Raw genomic sequence first — 18,482 nt, 5'->3', positions numbered from 1 at the left:
GGTGTGACGTACTCATTAAAGAATGTTTTTTTAAACTAAATGGAGAATAATTCCTTGCACAGCGGGGTCTCAGGACACTGGCAATCTCCAGCTTTTCCCATCTCAATCAGGGCCCTCGCTGCTGAGCACCCAGCGAGGCTCTGGCCCCGAGTCTTCCTTGAAGCTTCCACGCTCGTTTTGTTCAGCAAGAGTGTATTAATGGCATTAATTAATACACTCCCACTATTAGTGGAGAGATAGAAACCTGCCGGTTGCCTAACGCACGGAGGGCGAGGAGCAGGCTGATTATCTCCTGTTAATAGTTCCTGTGCCTGCCCTGGTGCTGGTTTGTTTGGTTTTCCCAAACACCTGCTCAGACACTTGCTGTTCTGGGCAATGCCCTGACCGCCCACAGGTTAATTAGCAGCAGGGAAACAAATCAGATTCTTCTCGGCTTGTTGGCTGGCCTCGGTATGAACGCGAGTACGTGAGAAGCTGGATCCACAGCGTAAGGGTTAAGGAGCTTCTCTGAAGCGTAGGTCTGTAGGACGTGCTGACTGAAGCACGAACCTTCCTCGGGGCACGAGCCAGAGCGCGAGCACCAAGAAATGAGTAAACACAAGTGTGTCGCCCTGCTGGGGTGCAGAATTTTTGGAACTTCAGCAAAAGCAGGTGGAACTTGAAAAGTTCGATGTGAGCATAACATCTTTTTTGTTTGTTTGGAAAAACGTTTCGATGGTTTGCGCGCCGGGCACCTGCTGGCCTAGAGGAGGTGGCGGCTTTGTGTAAGTCGCATTTTCGGGCTGTGGATAACAAATTGGGGTTTTGTTCCTCCTCCTCCTGTGGGCAAGTCATGATTTCTGCGGAAAATGACACTTGAAAGCCCTAGTTGGATGTTGCTTTTAAAGAAGACCCTGGAATTATATTAAAACCCCAAAGTGGGGGTAGTTCCACGGTCAGTGTAACCCAAGCTCCCAATTTCTAGCTGTTAAGGCTCTAATTCACTCCTTGCATTGTGTACGTGCTGTTCTCTGGGCCTGCTTCCTTCTGGTTACAGCCTGTCATGAAGCTCACACTTTATTTACATACACAGATGAGAATAACCAAGTTTAACGTTTGCACCATTTGAATCTGGCTTTCATTTCATGGATTTTGAAACCTAATTTCTGAAAAGGAACGTTGCATTTACTGGACGTCTTGCTTGTAAACAGTCTGACAGTGTAACCAAACACAAAAATAAGGCTGAAAAGAGGGCAGATCTGATGACCTGGTTTCAGTTTGTGTATTTTTTTTTTTCTAGTTCACTGATAGAAGAAAGTATTTGTCGATAATGACTTCTTTGTGAGACTTCACGAGGTTCTGGTAATGCCTGCAGTCCCTCCCTTTCTTGAAACAGTGCGGGTAGAAGAAGCCAAATTTAAAGAGAGCTCAGTTTATCCTTTAAAACGTATGCAGATAAGCAAGTGTGAGCGTTCCCAGGAGTAACTTTTCTTCTGCTTCAGGCTCCTGGCAGTGGTTTGAAATCTCAGTGTCTGTGGGTTTTTCTCCACTGCGTAACCCGGGTGAGTCTGTGCCCCTTCCCTCCCTCTTCCCCCCTTCTCCCTCCAGTCTTGCTGTCAGACCCATTTCTGGTTACCACGATGCTGAAGTGTCAAAGCTTTGTATTGTACTGCCATTCTATTCAAATCGTAAAAATGATTAAACCATTAACAAAGTGGTGAAACAGAGATGCTGTCACCCCGTCATCTTCTGTCTGAGCCTTGGTGTTCTCACATCAGTGTGCTCTTCATTTAAATACCTACATTTATTTCTCCTGAACTCGAAACGGTTGCTTCAGGATGCATGAACTACCCAATGCAATGCAATCAGCTCTCTTTATTTTAACCTTTTACGGCAGTTTGGACATGAATTTGTACAATTTGCATTTGTAGGCTGCCACCCTGGGCAAGTGTACTACGGGCTGGCCAAAGACAGCACAGGCACACAGATCCCAGCCGTCTGGCTGGGATCATAACCCCCGCTGCATTTTCAGCTAGTGAATATTTAATTAGCGAGTATTGAACACTTCTTTGTGGTGATGGTCCCAGATAAGAGGCGGCATACTTTTTCAGGCGTGAATGTAGGTCAGGTGCCGTTGCCCTCGCCGCTGTGCTGGAGCCAGAGGGGGCTGGCACAGCGTGGTCGGGACACGTGCCCTGCACGCTCCCCTCGGCCCCGTGTGGTGCTGTAAGGTTGATCTGAAGCTGTCCTAGCCCGAGCAGCACCACGCTCTGGCCGTGCCTTTCCAGCAGTCCTCTCTCATTTCCACATTCAGGTCGGAGCTTGCCATAAAGCGACGTGCCGGTGCGATTGCCCCGGCGAGGGCGGTGATGGTTTCACCATACAGGTGTTGTGGTTTGTGTGTTGTTTTTTTTTTTTTTCACTCCCTCAGCTGGGCTCAGCCCTTCCCTGAGTTGGATGAGCCTGCTGAGCGCTCTGACAGCCCAGCTCTACCTGCGCCAGCATCCCTGCTCCTACCTGGGAAGGCTTCGCAGCCCGTGTGCTTTGTAGTGCCACTTTGTACTGAGGAAACTTTGACCTCTTTTTGCTCGGTTTCAAATGCTTCCTGAGCTGTGAAGTAGATATAATTCATTTTTCTTTCCATTTTCTGCTTTTTAACAGATTTGGTTTTGATTTCAGAAAAGCTGAGTTAAAAAGCAAGAGTCTCCTAATGGGAATTCATTTTCGGCTTCATCACAAGCAGCTATTAATTACCATTCTTGACTTTTTTCTTTAACATTTTGTTCTTAATCTCATCTCCTCCTTATCTTTTTCATGCAACATATTCACATACAAAGATTATTTCCCAAGTCCCGGCGTCTTCTCTTCTATCTGTATTCATTCATTTCTCAGCGCACAAGTGCTGGAGCTGAAAGGCAAAGAACAGGGAGTGGGTTGCTCAGGGGTGGGAGGGCGGAAGGGAGCCCAGGAGAAGGGCAGTGGTAGAAGTCTTATTTTTGACTGTCTCTGACTGTGAGGAGGAGTCACTGTCTACCAGCTGCAGTCCTGGTTAGAGGATCTGGAGCCCATGGGGATGGCAGCTGGGCAGAGCAGGACACAAGGACGAAGCTGAGCTCAGAGGGCTGAGATTTGAAGGCAAAGCCGAGCATCTTTGCTGTAAGCTAACTCAGTGATTGGAAGAGGAACAGAATATTGGCCTGAGCTTGCCTGGAGGGAAGCACCAACTTGTGAAAGCTCCCGAGCTCTTTCTTGCAGTGCTTCCAGGCTGGTTCTGGAGGTGCTTTAACAGCAGGTTTGTGCCCCAGGTGCTGCCCCTCTTTAGTGAGGGGAGAAGGTGGGGAAAGGGCAGGATTTGGGGATTGCCGTGTCCTCGGTGTGGCACGTGGGATGCCAGCTGCGGGCTGGCTGTGGTCCAGGCAGCCCCAGGGACATTCAGGTGTCCTCTGTGCCCCGGCTTTGTTTGGTTGGCAGCTCTCGGCTGGGTCAGCACCAGCGGGGTACCTGGGGTGGGTTGGCAGCAGGTGAACTTGTCGTTTCCTCCTCTTCAGGAAAAAAACTCAGTATCACTGAGCTTTAAAGGAAAAAAGCTGGGCGGCAGGCAGCAGGGCTTCCAGCCCCACCTGGATGGGGGTAGGGAGCTTTTCTGTGCTGGTTTGCAAGCACTGCCAGCCTGTGGGTGTGCTCGTGGTGTTTTGTGCCCCCACTCCAGCGAGGTTAGTGGATTCACGAGCAGCAGCTCGAGGTGGCACTGATCGGCCAGGCTTGATTTTTGTCACTGTTTAATGATGTGGTTATTTGAAAGGGAGGAGGATTGCTGAGAGACAGTCGAGGGCTTATCGTATGTGTACAATAATAAAGCCATTTAGACGGGTGAGCTTTCTTTGCTTGGTGCTTGTTCCATATTTGTCTTGCGGTGAGAATGGCAGCCGCGCTGCGCTGCTGCTCTCACGAAATCCTGCCGTAAGCTGGCGCTCGGCTTCGCTCCGTGACTTGCAAAGGCTGCTGTGTGCTGTGTGACACTAATTCAGGAGGTGGCTGTTGAGGCAGGAGCACTTGTGTCCTGCTGCTGAGCCTTGCTTGTGTCCCTTCCTCAGGGATCGGTGCTTGTTTGGGGTCCTGGCTGGCGGGGAGGGCTTGGTTAGAAAACCAGCCGCAAGATGGGTTCTTGTTCTCGCCAAAAATAGCACGGAGTGCTCTGAAATACCACCGATAATCTAGAGTTTAGGCTATGGCTCGTCTCAGTCGAGCAGCAAATGAACTCCAGGCAGCTGATAACAAGGCAGCAGTGGCTCCTTGCCGTACAGGCTGTGCTCACAGGTGGGGTTGGGGCCGTTTTGGGCCCTTCCTCGCTAGCCTGGACTCGGGCACTGAAGGCACCCAAAGGAGGGATCTCCTACCCGGTGTGCAGTGCCTCGCTCAGTTTTGCTGTTACTTAAACACTTAAACGTTTCATGGCTCTGTGCAATAACATTCAGTGCCCTGGCCACATACGGGGACTGCATCTGAAGTCTGGCATTTTGGTGCTGTGCTTCAGAAACGCGGGGCTCTCCCTGCTTCACAGCAGTCATCATTGCTGCAGGGCTGAAGCTTTTGCAGTTGGGATTTATTCAGTTAGACCTCAGCATAGTAAACACAAATACTAGGAAAGAAATTTGCTGTATTCTGATGCAAGAAATAAATGCTTTGGGGCTGCAGTTATGGATCACACAGCAGAGATGAAACGAGAAGATTGATTGTACGTGGAAATGATGATAACTGCTGCTCCTAGAGATGGGAAAAGTAATGCAAGGCAGTGAACCTTCCGTGCCCACTGCTGGGGCCTTTGTGGTGCTTAATGCTGAGGCATGAGAATAGGGGACAGGAGCCCAGCTGAAAGCTTGCTGAGTGCTCGGGAGGAGAGTTAACAGTCCGAGCATTGTCTGGGTGCTTTGGGGAAAGCCACCTTTCCAGGAGGCTGTGTGTGGCATTAGGGTGACAAAGGGCTGATTTAAATGCAGACTGGCCTCTGGGCAGGGGCTGTGGGTGTCGCTCAGGTGAATCTGTGAATGACTTGGGCAAATCCCCGGCACAGCTTTACTGCTCGTCCCGCTGACTCTGCTCGGGTTACGGATTTCAGCAGGATGCACGAGCATTGTGTGCAAGGTTTGAGGTGCATTCAGTGACAGTATTTGTGCTTCCCTTAAGACCTGGGGTTGAAAAATGCGTAAATAGCTGGGGCAAATGTTTAGAAGAAGGGCACATAAGCTGGAAAGAAAAAAAAAACACAAGCACACAAGCTTTGCATCTCCAAAGAGCACCCATGATTAAGATGCCAGCCTTGCTGGCACCTCTGCTTCGAGGATGTGTGTGCAGAAAGCTCCCCTCTGTGGTGTGGGGCTCTGAAATGATGTGCGGAGCAAGGGGGTCTCAGCAGCCCCTGCCCCGTGCTTGTTCACGTTGCCTCCCTGAGCTCTTGCTCAGAAATAAGTTATTGCACGGCTTTTGCTGGCTGAGTGAGAAGAATTCCAGCAATGTGGTCTGTAACGTAATTACCTGCCTTTTTTTTTTCTGTGTAACAGAGGGGTTTATCCTTTTGTAGTCTCTATAACCACGTGAAGAAATCCCGTAAAGCTCGACCCGAGGTGGGATCCAGCTTTGATTAGATCTGTTGGGTTTTACTCTCCGGGCTGTTGAACTGTGAATTGCGAGAGGCGTGCCTCAAAGGGTGGCGAGCAGAGGGAAAAAGCCAAGTGAGAAGGTGTGTGTGTTTATGCCGTGACAGCTCTAATGGGGAGCACATTGCTGGTGCTTACTGGCAGGAATACCTGCAGCACCACTCAGAGCTCTTAAAAAACCAAAACCACCTGGGACGGGTCACTGGCAAGTGCTGGTAAACAGGCGGGGTGCCTCTCGCAGGCACGGGGCTCCCGTATCACCCGAAAACCCCTTGCACCCCGTCTGGCTCGATTCATCAGGATGTGTGCGAGCTCCTGAGTCCTTGTCCCAGCACAGGTCCCTCCGTCGTGTTTCACAGAGGAGGGGTGGCTGCAGTTCTGCTCCCTAGCCCTGCTATGCCGTGTTTGGGGCAGAGCAAGAGCCTTTCTGGTCGCACAAACCGAAAATTAGAACATAAGCTGCTTTTTCTGTTTGTACTTGCCCTTGGTTTCAGATGGTTTGATGCTGAAGGGTTTTCCTGAGCATCTGTAAGAAGAAAGACAGTCATTAGCTTGTACGTACCAACTCGTTCTTTCTTTTTTTTTCCCCCTCCCTGCTGATAGATTCCTTATTTGCTGTTCTCATCACCTCCTTCCAGTCAGGAATATTTCATTGTCTCTTATTACTTTTTCTGTACACCGCAACCTTTGAAACGAACAAATTGGTGTTAGTGAAGTCATCGGCGCTAGTTGTGGCTCGAGGTATTTACCTGCTCAAATGGATGCAGTTGAGTGCAGTCGTTTACCAGAGGTCACATACCATACTGGGGAAAAAAAAAAAAAAGATAAAAACCAACCCTCGTTTATTGTTTCACCCTTTCAGAAGGATGAGGAGAGCGATCGTGTTCTTTGAAGGTGTAGGAGCCACTAAGTAAAATCAGGACTTGCTTTTTTAATGTAAATGTCTCTGGTGGCCAGATGTAATCTGCGCACAGGGGGGAGGCAAATCTCTTTAAAAGCATCTGGAGCTTTAGTGATTTCTTGTGTTCTGGTTTTTCCCCAAAGATCCGAGCCAAGAAGAAACCTACTCCAGTGAAGTATGAAGTTGGGGATCTTGTTTGGGCCAAGTTCAACAGACGCCCATGGTGGCCATGCACAATTTGTCATGACCCAGTGCTGGACTGTCACTCAAAAATGAAAGGTACTGTATCTGCTCAGACACAAAGTGGAGGAGTTCTTTATTAATGGGGGAAAAAAAATAATCTGGCCCTTGAAAGATGTGAAGAAAGACTGTAGAGTGGAAGAGCTGGGTCTGTATGGCAGACCTAGAGCAGGGAGGTGACGGGGGAGCAAGGGGCTGAAGCTGGTGGAAGGCACAGGCAGCTGCTGGAGCTGTAGGTTTTGGTTTCCAGGGCATGAGAAGGATGAGTGTCCAGGGTGAGTGCAGGGCAGCGCAGCCTCTTGAAAAAGAGATGCAGAGAGAGGTGAATCAAAGAGGTGAGGGCAGAGGAGTGCAGCGGATGGAAAGGGTGGGCAAACGGAGCTGGGTATATTGGAGTGGTGAGGACACAGAGAGTCAGCCAGGCTTGGGAGGGGAGGCAGGAGAGGCTGTGAAGTGGTGCGTGGGGTCAAGGAGTGTAGCTGCTGAATGCCTGAAGGTGTGATGTGAGTGTGTGGGAGGAAGTGAATATTTTCTTGGCCTTGTTTGGCACGGGGAAGCAGGGGGCTGTTTATGGGGAACTATCGGAAAAATCTGGTGATGGAACCACATATGTGAATGTTTAGGGCATAGTGTGTTAGGCTAGGAGCTGAGTGCGAGGGGAAGGGATGGAGGGAAATAAGACAGAGCTGCATGTGCCTGAACACGGGGAAGAAGAGGGTAGAGTCAGGAAGGAACGGGGTCTCATGGTCAGGACAGAAGCGCAGATAAGTGATCAAGAGAACAGGAGGGAAGTGATGGTTTGGAAATTGCAGTTTAGTTGAAAGCTCTCACGTTGCTTTTAGTATTATGCTAGCTGCCATGGGGGAGACTGCCACAAATGGAAAGGTTATTTATTCTGGGTTTTTCCTTCTGGTTCGTTTTGTTCTGTGGGTAACCAGAAACCCCTCGAAATGGTGCTGTCTGCTACTGGCAGCTCTGTGGCCCTCACCAGCCAAAGAACCACGTGCTGAGAGTGAGGAGACTTTTATTCTAGTGACCACGGGCTCAGAGCCACCTGCTATCTCTCTAGAGACACGAAGTGGCCTTTTCTACATTGTGCTCACATCGTCCACAAGTGTGGTTGCTGTAGTCTTAGTTGCCATTTCTCCACCTTCCTCTTCCTCCTTTGGGAGGCATTCATCTGGTTCTGGGTAATCCTGAACGTGCAGATTTAAATAGTCCCTTCTGAGCTCTCAAACTCCTGTCAAAGATGGTGTCTGAATCCATCCCCATTGTCCTCTGTCCCCCACCCCCAACGAAATTATGGACAGGATTTAATTTATATAGCTGTCCAGCAACCCCCTCAGCCTGTGTATGGCAATTTCTAATAAAGGAAGGAAACGTGCTATTAACAAATTCCAGCAAGATCCAATCTCCAGCTACACGAGAGACTCTCCCGTCATGTTTTATCCATGTTCACATCAAGAGAACTCTGGGGAAAAGTGCATTTTCCAGTTGTGGTTTCGTGTAATCTATTCATCTCACCTCCCCGAGGGGAGGAACGGCAGAGCAGGTGGATCCGAACTCTGCTGTTTTGGGGCAAAAGGAGCTGCCAGGGCTCTGCGAGCACCATAGGAAGCACAGTCCTCCTGCCTCAGCTCTCTCCCGTTGTCATGGGAACCAGCCCTTCAAAACAAGGCAGGTTGCTTCAAACTCATCACTTGTGCAGAAAGCTCTTCTCTTGTTTCGAGGCACGGTATTTCGCTTCCAGCACTTCCCCTTTCTCATCAAGCTGAACGATGTAGAGATTTTTGGAGCTGCAAAACCAAGGCTCGGTGGCTTGAGTCCCATTCCTGTAGATGGGATGGACTACATCTGTCATCTCTGTCCTCGGATTGATTTTTTTTTTTTTCCCCCCAGTCAACATTTGTCATCCTCTGTATGTTCTTGGTCAGAAGCTTAATTTTGGCATCACTGAACACCAGGCTGCTGGTGCTGCGTTGGCGCTCCTGGAAGAGGCAGCACAAACAAAGCGGGCTGCAGAGTTTAGGCTACGTGTTCAGGCAGCGAAGGTATTCCCAGGACAGCAGGAAACACTCCGCAGTGAAATGCAGGGAAAAGTTTATATCCCTCGTTCAAGCCTCATTTGCTTTGTTCTGATGCCTGTAGCCTGTCCTTTTTTGCCAGCATACCTAATTCTGGTTCTGTTCTGAAGTGTATCGTGCCTGTTCAGCGCTCTTGCACAGAAAACGTCTTTGAAAAAATCCTCAAGTGGTTGTGATTGTGCTCTCAAGATTTTCTTCTCTTGTTCTGCACCTTAGTGCCCACGGTGTTGAAATACTCGTCACAACTGGCGCTTTGTCCCCACGCACCCACTCCACGTGGAGTGTGTGTGCGTGTCCGTGGCTGACTTAAATGCTGCTCTTCGTATTTCACGTCCAGAAGAAGGGTTTGTTAACAAAGCGTTGAGCAAGATGGGGTGTGTTGTGCTGGGGGAGGTATGACCTGCATGAGCAAATCCTCTCCAAAAGGATCTTATTTCTGGGTATTGCGGGTGCACCGTTGTCTTTTCCTGATGGTCAGATGGACTGGGCTGTTTAATTATTAATTGGGGAGAAGCACGAGGAAGTGGCTTGCTTAGTATGTAACCTCTCTCAAGGAAAAACAAAACAGAAACACAAAACAACCTTTGGCTATTTTTCAGAATTGTTTTACAGCCAATCTCTGTAGTTGTTGCTCTAGGGAGACAGATATTTTAGACCTGTTATTCACTGTAATAATAAAAAAAAATGCAGAAATGCAGAGTAGCAACAGAGAAAATAGCAGGGCTCGTCGGGGTCTCCCCGAGTTCTGACTGGGAATTGCTAGAGCCAGCATTCAGGTGGGAACATTATTAAGCAGAAAGTGTGGAAAAATGTCAGATTGCTGCTGATTTCTGTGATTCTTGTTGTGCATCTTTATTCTGTTATGTGCAAGGGGTTAATTCTGTTAAATTGTCCAAAATAGTTTCCAATCGGAGACCATACCGAGAGTACTATGTGGATGCCTTAGGAGAACCTTCTGAGAAAGCCTGGGTGGCTGGCAAAGCCATTGTCCTCTTTGAAGGAAGACACCAGTTCGAAGAGCTGCCTATTCTGCGGAGAAGAGGAAAGCAGAAAGAAAAAGGCTACAAACATAAGGTGAAAGATCTGTTTTCTCTAACACGATTTTGATTCCTCGAATGTGCACAATGAAAAGTAGTCCTTTGTGTCTGCAGGTGTACTTTGACAGCTTGCTTTTGTGGCAGGGACTGCAACAACGGGGCCAGGGAAGAAGTGATTCTCTGCATCCGCCTAACAAGCGTGGTTTATAAGCTGCTGGGAGTCTCTGGGCCCCCTTTTATGTTTATGTCAAGGTGTGCCCATTGCTTTTGTGGCCCTGCAGAGCTCTGAGAGGCAGAGGAGTCAGGTCCCCGTCAGTACGAGAGCTGTAGCAGCGTAGCCCTCTCCTGATGCCAATTACAGCATGCTTTTAAAGAACTTCCTGTGCTCTCGGGCAGCCTCTTTTGGCTGATCTGAAGTCGAGCTGGAGTCGCATACTTGAGTGAGATTACTGACTGAGATAAAGCGGGGGGGGTTTTAGTCCTGCTTCTATAATTCTCGTTATAGAAACCTGGGAGGACTTACCGTGTCACTTGGAAAACAGTGTCAGCGAGCCTGTGGGAATGGATTTTGGGGCTCATTGCATCGTCTCCGTTTCCAAACATAACAGCCCTGAGCAGTTGTAGCCAGCACAATGTAATGTGACACACAAGTCTGGTCTACGTCTTTAGAATCGTGGCTGCAGAAATTAGCTTTTTAGAATTGCTGAAATGAAGTAAACAGGCTACCACGTTACAGTGAGAGAGCAGGCAGTCGTACTAGGCAATGGTGTCTGTTGTGCTTTTTTTTTTTTCTTTTTTTTTAAGAGATTTATTAGCAGCTAAGTACTTAACCCATGGTAGTGCAAAGCCATTGGATTAAATGTGCTCTTGCAGATGTGAGCTCCCTGAGTGTAAGGCTTTCTTTTCTTGTTCCAAGGGTATGCTCAGTAACTTCTCTAACAACTTTGCTACGCGTATTTCCACCTCCCTCATCTAACAACTCATTACGTGCTCCAAAGTAACATTTTTGGCGCTAGGAATTAAAATGTTTCGAGGCAAGAATCTCACCCTGTATGTAAATTGTAGCAGCAGCGTGGCTGCAGCAGAGGGAACTGAATCAGAGCATTTTGCTGCTTTGCTACTGGGCCCTGTAAAACTTTTTTTTTTTTTTTTTACATCTACTAAGATAATAATTTATTGCTGTTTTTTTCTTTTTAAGGAAAAAAGTATCAAATTTGAGATGTTCCTCCTGCCGTGGAATAGGTTTTGATTTTTAGGAGCAGTTGTGAACCATTTGGTGTTCTGTTGTGCAGCCAAGAACAACATGTGCAGATAAGAATCAGAATAAAAAAGTTTCTTGTTTTTAGATGTTAGCAGAGGTTCCTGTCCAGTATGCTGAGTTTTTATTCTAAGGGTAAAGTTGAAGCTGGGAGAATTACAGATAAAGGAAATGTTGAATCTGTTAGATTATATTTTAGGTGTATGTGTCTGGGTATTCTGCTTGTACCAAGGTGAGTTCGTGGAGAGGGAAGACTGAATTGTGCTCTGAGCTCAAGGGATGCAGGAACGATCCAGAACAAGAAAAGCAAATGTGTCTGTTCAAATATTCTGAGAAAAAGATTTTACAGTTGCATCGAGAGGCCTGTGGGCTGTTACTTTGCGTTTCTGTCAGGGATCCATACCATACGCATTCCCTCTGCCTACTGGTGTTTTTGGGATGTGGTGGAATGGCAGGGTGTTTGGTCCCTGGGAGACCAGTGCTTGTGGTTTTGCTATTTTGGGAATGCACAAGGATTTTTATTGGGCTTGGGAAGAGTGTGGGGTCTTTACCTGGGAGGAGTGTTTTGTATCCTCGAGACACAGTCTCTGGGAATCCATGTTAATTGTCTTAAAGAAGCAAAATGCAGGATTGTCGCTCTGTTCTGCGCCTTGTCTATCTCTATCTCACTTTTATCCTGTTGGTTATCCCCTCATTTTTTTCTTTTTTCTTTTTTTTTTTTTTTTTTTGTCTCCTCCAACATTAAGGTTCCCCAGAGATTTATGGCTAAATGGGAAGTCAGCGTTGGACAGGCAGAAGACATTCTTCTCGGGGGGCCAGAGGATCAAAAGTGCAGCCAGAACTCCAGCGAGCTGGACAGCGAGAAGGAAGTGCAGTCGGAATACTATGCCAATGGCCCTGGAGCCGAAAAGGACAGGCAGCTGAATGGCTGTTTTAAATCCTTGGCGTTTGACTCGAGACACTCAGCCAGTGAAAAAGGAAAATTGCACATTAAGCCACACGTGAAAAAGAGCTCTGACAGCAGAAAGAGGACTAGAGTAAAAAAGAATAGCATGAGAGGAGAAGCTTCCAAGGGAGAAATCAAAGAAAAAATGCCAGAGAGCATAGTTAAAAACATGATGGTTGGGGACCTACCAGATAAACACGCATCTCATGAACTTCGCCGGATTGCGAACAGCCTAACGGCATCCAATAGCGCCAGGGAAAACCATTTGCTCTCCTCCTTTGGAGAAAGACATTTTGAAAAGATGACTTTGAAACCAGACTACGAGAACTGTAAAAGCGGTGCTCTGAAGAACACACTCCAAGGGGATTTGTTTTCCAGCGCATCTTTGGAGAGAGAGAAGAGTTCCCTGGGCATTCTGTGCAGTTCCAAGTTACAAATACACTATTCTGCGTCTGAGGCTGGCATTGAGAAAAAGCAAACGGAGTCAGATTCATCCTCTTCCCTCTCGGATGGTGGGAACAGCGATGTGGATACCATGGACCAAAGTTCAGAGAGAGCCTCTAGCACTCTTGAAGTCAGTGATTCTTCAGATAAGATGGAGAAGGAATTTCCTATGACGTCAAGTGGAAACATTAAACTTTCTATGTATTTTTCTCAGAAGAGCAACAGAAGGGCCAGGAAGAAGTCGTACAGAGATCGCAAACCTCTGGGAGGTTCAGCAGCCAGCAGGCTTGATGCTGAATTTGCACATGGGGAGCTTGAAGGAGGCTCCTCTGATGCTGAGATGTCGTTGACAACTCTTGAGCGCTCTTCAGATGTGAGAAATGACAATCTTTCCCTAGCAAACAAACACACTACTCCCCAAAGTGTTTCCAAGGACAACTCCTGGTCTGCTGTTGCAAATCAAACAACCTTAAAACCGAAAAGCGTGAAATTGCCCCGGATCAGGAGCATCAAATGCAAACATAAAGAAAAAGGTTCTGGGTTGGAGCCTTCTCTTGCAGAAGAGGAGGGTGGCATGAAGCGCTGCTCTTCTGATACCAAAGGTTTCTCTGGCCTTCAGAAAGATTCTCTTCTGAGAAGTGGAAAAGTCGATGGTCAGAAACTGTTAAACAACGTGCACGAGAAACCCAGGGATTCTGCTGAAATAGAAACGGCCGTGGTGAAACACGTCTTGTCGGAGCTGAAGGAGCTCTCTTACCGGTCCATGAATGATGATGCGAGTGACTCTGGCACTCCAAAGGCCACAGTACCTTTACTTTTCTCTTCCGCCTCTGGTCACGGTCGTTTGCCCATTGAGCCAAATTACAGATTCAGCACCTTGTTAATGATGTTGAAGGATATTCACGACAGTAAGGCAAAAGAGCAGCAGCTGATGACTGGTCAGAACATAGTCCCGTATCGAAATACCAGCACAGCTGATGGTTCTGGAAGCAATTCTGCGAGTGGTCTGACATCCTTGTCTATTGTAGGTCCCCCGTATAAAATAGAAAAAAATGGAGATTGTGTCCAGGAAACGGTCAATGCGAACTCCAGTATAAGCAACTCCTCCTTTTCACGCAATCCTCCAGCCAAGTTAACAGGGATTGGTACTAGTAAGAGGGAGCCTGCGAATACTGCTGTTTCTGGGACAAATGGCACAAATTGCGTGTCCAAACGCAACTGTTCAAAATCTAAGCAGTCATCAAAGCTTGGAGATAAGACAGTTTCAAACAGAAAGGACTTAAAACCAGGAGGGCCAAGTAAGTTGTTAAGTCGGTTATCCAGAGATTCAGGAGAACATGCATTCCGCGTTCACGGTTCGGTTACCAGTCCTCTAGGTAATGAAGCAGAAGATACTGGGAGGAAAGAGTCTGTTGATTTAACAGAACATTCAACTGATGAAGACTCTGCTTGTTTATCTGATGACAATTTAGGTCGTATTGGAAGGAGACCTGAAGCTGGTAGAAATACTGAGAGCTGCACTTCTGCTGAAAATGGGGAGAGTCCAGACTTGGATTCAGAGGCAAATAGTGAGAGCTCTCTTGGTGATGAGGCTAATGATATAAATCATGTAGCACCCAAAAAGCGATGGCAGCGTTTTAACCAAAGCAGTGCTAGATCTAATAAGCACATCAGTAGATCTAGGGAACAAGGAAACTTGGCGAGTGCCTTTGGCCTGAATTCTCATGGCTTTTCACTGAAGGGAAATGAGTGCTTGGGACGTAGGCATTCCCCTCATTCAAAGGTGCTTGAGGGAGACCTAACAGGTCAGGACTATGAGAATCGTTTAGACTTAGTTGAGAAACGTTTGAATGTATGTGGTAAGCCAAACAACAGTGTGATGGACTCAGAAACAGAGCTTGGCAACTTTGCTCCCCAGTCTGAATTCTCTGCACAAGGTAAGGGAGCTGGACTTGCGCCAGAGTGTGTATTTATGCATTTTATAATTTTTCATTTAAAGCATAAGATGCAGATTTTTGGGCTGTTTGACAACATGGAGGCGTGTATATATCTGTGAGCTGAAGAACAAGTGTTGTGTTGTTTTTGGGTTCTCTGTCAGCACGGAGAACAAAGAAGCTGGTGTGACTTCAGGATTTTGATTAGCTTTTGGTTAGAAAACTTATATATTTAACAAATGATTAGTTCCTGTACACTGAAAGATAAAACGTTGATCTTTCCAAACTTAGGATTTTTATCCTTTAACTTAACACCTTCATACTGTCTCCCTTAGTCACGTGCTTGGTCTTAGCTGGATAAATAGCTCTAGAAAGTTGTAGGAAATGGATCATAAAAAAGATCTCTCTCCTTCCCCCCTTTTTTCACTTCATGCTGTTTGACTTGGGACAAGTCAAAGAGACTATGTCTATAGTGTTTCATCAAGACAATGTCTTGTTTATTTTTATTTCAGTGTGAGGTTTATTAGTTGCTAATAATGAATCGGGGAACTGCACAGATTTCCTAATTCACAACATTTGTGGGGCTGCCTGAGGGATAAAAATAAAAGGGAGAAGATAGGATGGGAAAGTTGCCAGGGAGTCTGGGAGGAGGTGGGTCTGGAATATGGCATGTGGAAGTAAGGCAGCCTCGTCCAAAGGGAGGTCAGCTCGGAAGAAGGATGCTTCAGGGCACCACAGCCCTGCCTCTCCCACAGGGATCTGGGCAAATTTCTTATGAATAGCTAAGGTTGGAGTGGGAAAAAGAAAGAGGGGCCCATAGGGTGTGCTGCACTGGGTAAAAGTTGTGTTTTGAAACCACAGCAAGCTGAAGCGCTCACTGCCTGCTCTGGCTGTGTGTTTTTGAGGACTGAAATCCTCCCAGAGGAAGCGGAGAGATGAGCTTTGTGCTGGGATGGGGCTGTGTGGAGGGGCCAGGCCGCAGCCTGAAGCGAGCTCCTGCTTTACACAAAGACACCACTGGATTCTCTTGGCTTCCTGATGGTTTTGTCATTGAAGCATCCCAGCACCTTGCTAAGCAAGGTGAAGGTGCAAGTCTGCAGAGAGAGATCGAGAGGAGCTGACACGAGGCAGCAGTGCTGGGAGAACCTGCCCCGTGGGGCAGGCCTGGGGGAGGAGGCCAGAGAGCAGTGCAGGGACGGCGTGTGGGCCTGGGTTTGCTTGCAGAAGTGGCAGATCAGCAGCTGTAGTGTAATCTGGTTCCTCTGCCCTCGGTAGCACACCAGCCTCGAAGCACACCTGAAGTTTTCCTCCAGAAATGTGCTGTAAGGAGGCGCCGGAGCCTCTGTGCGTGAGGAGCTGTCTGGGCTGCTGTGGTGTCCCTAGTGCGGGATGGGCAGGGAGTGGGTGAGTGCTGGAAAAGGTCCGTCAGTGGAAACTGGTCCTGCTTTGTGTTGGAGCAGGCCAGTTATACAGAAAGCAGAGAGAACGGTGCTGGAGGTTAGAGCTGCCACTTAGAGAAGAGAACGGGCTTCCTCTCTTTGCCAGTGCTTTGAGACGATGTGACTAATCCTCCTCCGCAGGCAGACATGTAAGGGGCCACAAAAGATTGCATTCACCACCGTGTAATTTCCACTCAGCTCAAACTATACAAGTCCTCATCGTAGCCAAGTGGCAACATCCGGCATCTTTCTGCTGCAAAACTTGTAGTGAGTGGGGTGTCGAGTGAGGAGGGCAGAAATGGTGAGCAAGTAAGGCAGAAATGATGGATGATAGGAAGCATTTGTGACTGAAAATATACAAATAATATCTCTTTAAAGTATGTCATTTGCCATTATTTGCCATAATCCTATACGCATCAGACTGCGTATAGGATTTTTGTACAGGGTTCACTTCAAGGGGAAAAAACTGCAGTGAAGCCACCCTTCCTGGTACAGCGCTGTGTGCCCTGCTGGGTGGCTGTGAGGCTCAGGAGTCACCTGGTGAAGGTGCTCAGCCTGGAGCTGGGTATGTGCTGCAATGTGGCTCTCACTTAGACACCTGTGCAGAGGGTTAATAGCAGCTGAGAATAGTTGTGTTTGGGGAAAAAAAAAAAAGTTCCTTTCTTCTCTTTTGGCCAAGTTTGACACTTCTGTGCTTGTTTAACCACAAAGCCCCAGTGAAGTGTAGCAGTCTCGTCCAACATCCCTTGTTGCACTGGAATGCTTTTCCGTGAAACGTGTCTGGACAAAGAAGAAAAACCCACCTTCCAGCCGGGAAGAGGAGTAAAGAACAGCATGTTTAGTGTTTGTTCATAAGCTCCCAGGAGACCACAAACGTTCCTGTGACTAGAACTGCTGTGATGATAACTCCAGAAACTAGTGAAGGGGAAAGTCCAAGGTATTTGAGAAAGTGAGAAAGTGACAGAAACTTGCACCGTCTTGCTTGTGCAGCTTGCTGAGTAGAGATTGCTGAGTACGATGGTATCGGAGCTCTCCTCCGGAGCTTGCTGTGAGCTGGGTGTTGTGAGAGTGAGCAGTGAGGTTGGTACTGGGGAAATCCCGACTGCCAGGCTTTTCCCTTGTGACACTGTTGTGCAAGTGTAAAGAAAAAGGCATCCGAGCCTTTGAGCAGCTCGCAGTCTCTGGGGAGGATGGGTTGCTCCCTCGTCATCCTGGTCTCGGTGTAGAACGTATTGTGGGGAGGCAAAGGGAATAAACAGGCTGGCAGAGGCAGCTGGGGAATGCAGGGCTCTTGAAACCTGTGAGAAGATGGGCTGGGGAGGAGGCGAAGGGAAGGAGTCAGGCTGGTGGCTGAGCGGTGTTAGGGAAAGCAGAGCTTTCCTGTGTCCCTGCACTTAAACCCGAGGGAGTTTGGTTAACAGGAAAAGTAGAGAGAATCTGAGCTTCTAACAGGTGTTAGGTTTCGTAAGAGTACTGCGTGAAGGATAAATGTCGTTTGTTTAAGATGTTGGATGAAATTCCTAGGAGCCTCTCAGTCAGATAGCTAATGTTTAATTTCTCACCTGAAGTGCTTGAAGGCTTTAAAAATCTCACTCGTTATGTCAGGCTTCTGGAAACGCGAAGCTCCAAATGATAAGGCAGTATCAAAGAGAAAGAAGTACTGGGGCTCTTCCACATGGAGCCTGCAGAAGAGAAAAGGCAGGAGCAGCTATTGCCTGCAGATCTTGAGGAGAATTTGTCTTGTGATCTTCTCAGAAACACAGTCTTGAAGCTGCTTTCCTTTTTCTTAGTACATTCAGAGAGGAAACGCCTTAGAAAGCCAAGTAAACGGCTTCTGGAATATGCAGAAGAATATGATCACTTATTTGCACCCAAGAAAAAGTCAAAGAAAGTCCAGGAGCAGTTGCAAAAGGTAGGTTAAGGCAAATGTGCTCTTCGTGTCTCGTGCTTTTGGGCTCCAGTTCACGTGCTTTTGCTGTGTTCTTGCTTGCTGAGCGTCCTTGCTGTCTACAAGGCTGTGCAGGGCAAATGTTTTCACCACCGTGTTTCGCTACGCTAGGTGAACTCTGTGGCGAGGTCTGAATTTGAAGGAGGTCTTCCTGCACAGTGCAGTCCTGACAGAGACACCCAGCGGGGGCCGAGCCCTTTGATTTCAACTCCATCTTCAACCAAAGAGTCCCCTCCCATTCTTGAAGCAGAGTGCTCCTTCTCAGAACTAGGATCCCATTCCACTGATCCCACTCACCAACTTCTAGAAGGACCTTCTGATTTTCCAGAGCTCGTGCTATCTTCCTCAGATGTTTCTGAAGTTTCTGCTTCTCCAGATGCAGAGGAGAGATTCCTGAAATCGGGTAAGTGGGAGGTTGTGTGATTCTGCTCCTGTAAGCGAATGTGTCACAAGTTCAGTGGAAATGTTGCTTCAGTCCAAGTTAAAAGGTTAGTAACTGCTGATCTGTTTGGTTATTGGTTTGTTTATTGTGCTTTGATTCATTCAGAGACTACTACTGGTGCTGGGAAAGGAGAGGGCAGGTGAAGTGTGTTACACAGCGAGGTGCCTGATTATCTT

At 47.7% G+C, this 18,482-nt stretch overlaps 1 protein-coding gene across 3 annotated transcripts in view; it reads left to right on the top strand.

Moving 5' to 3' along the window:
- Positions 1 to 18,482, top strand: part of NSD1 (nuclear receptor binding SET domain protein 1) — a 58,756-nt gene that overhangs the window by 9,201 nt on the left and 31,073 nt on the right. For 2 of the 3 annotated variants that reach the window (XM_082771744.1, XM_082771743.1), the window contains exons 3-7: positions 6,678 to 6,813; positions 9,760 to 9,932; positions 11,900 to 14,480; positions 17,707 to 17,828; positions 17,976 to 18,267. In XM_082771744.1, coding sequence (XP_082627870.1) covers positions 6,678 to 6,813; positions 9,760 to 9,932; positions 11,900 to 14,480; positions 17,707 to 17,828; positions 17,976 to 18,267 — 3,304 coding nt within the window. The remainder of the gene's footprint in view (positions 1 to 6,677; positions 6,814 to 9,759; positions 9,933 to 11,899; positions 14,481 to 17,706; positions 17,829 to 17,975; positions 18,268 to 18,482) is intronic. The other variant, XM_082771745.1, reaches the window with a different exon arrangement.

Source organism: Aythya marila, assembly GCF_965140915.1.
Source record: "Aythya marila genome assembly, chromosome: 14".
In the NCBI taxonomy this organism is placed as follows: Eukaryota; Metazoa; Chordata; class Aves; order Anseriformes; family Anatidae; genus Aythya; species Aythya marila.
Note: the sequence above shows the minus strand (reverse complement) of the source record. Positions and strands in the feature narration are given on the sequence as shown.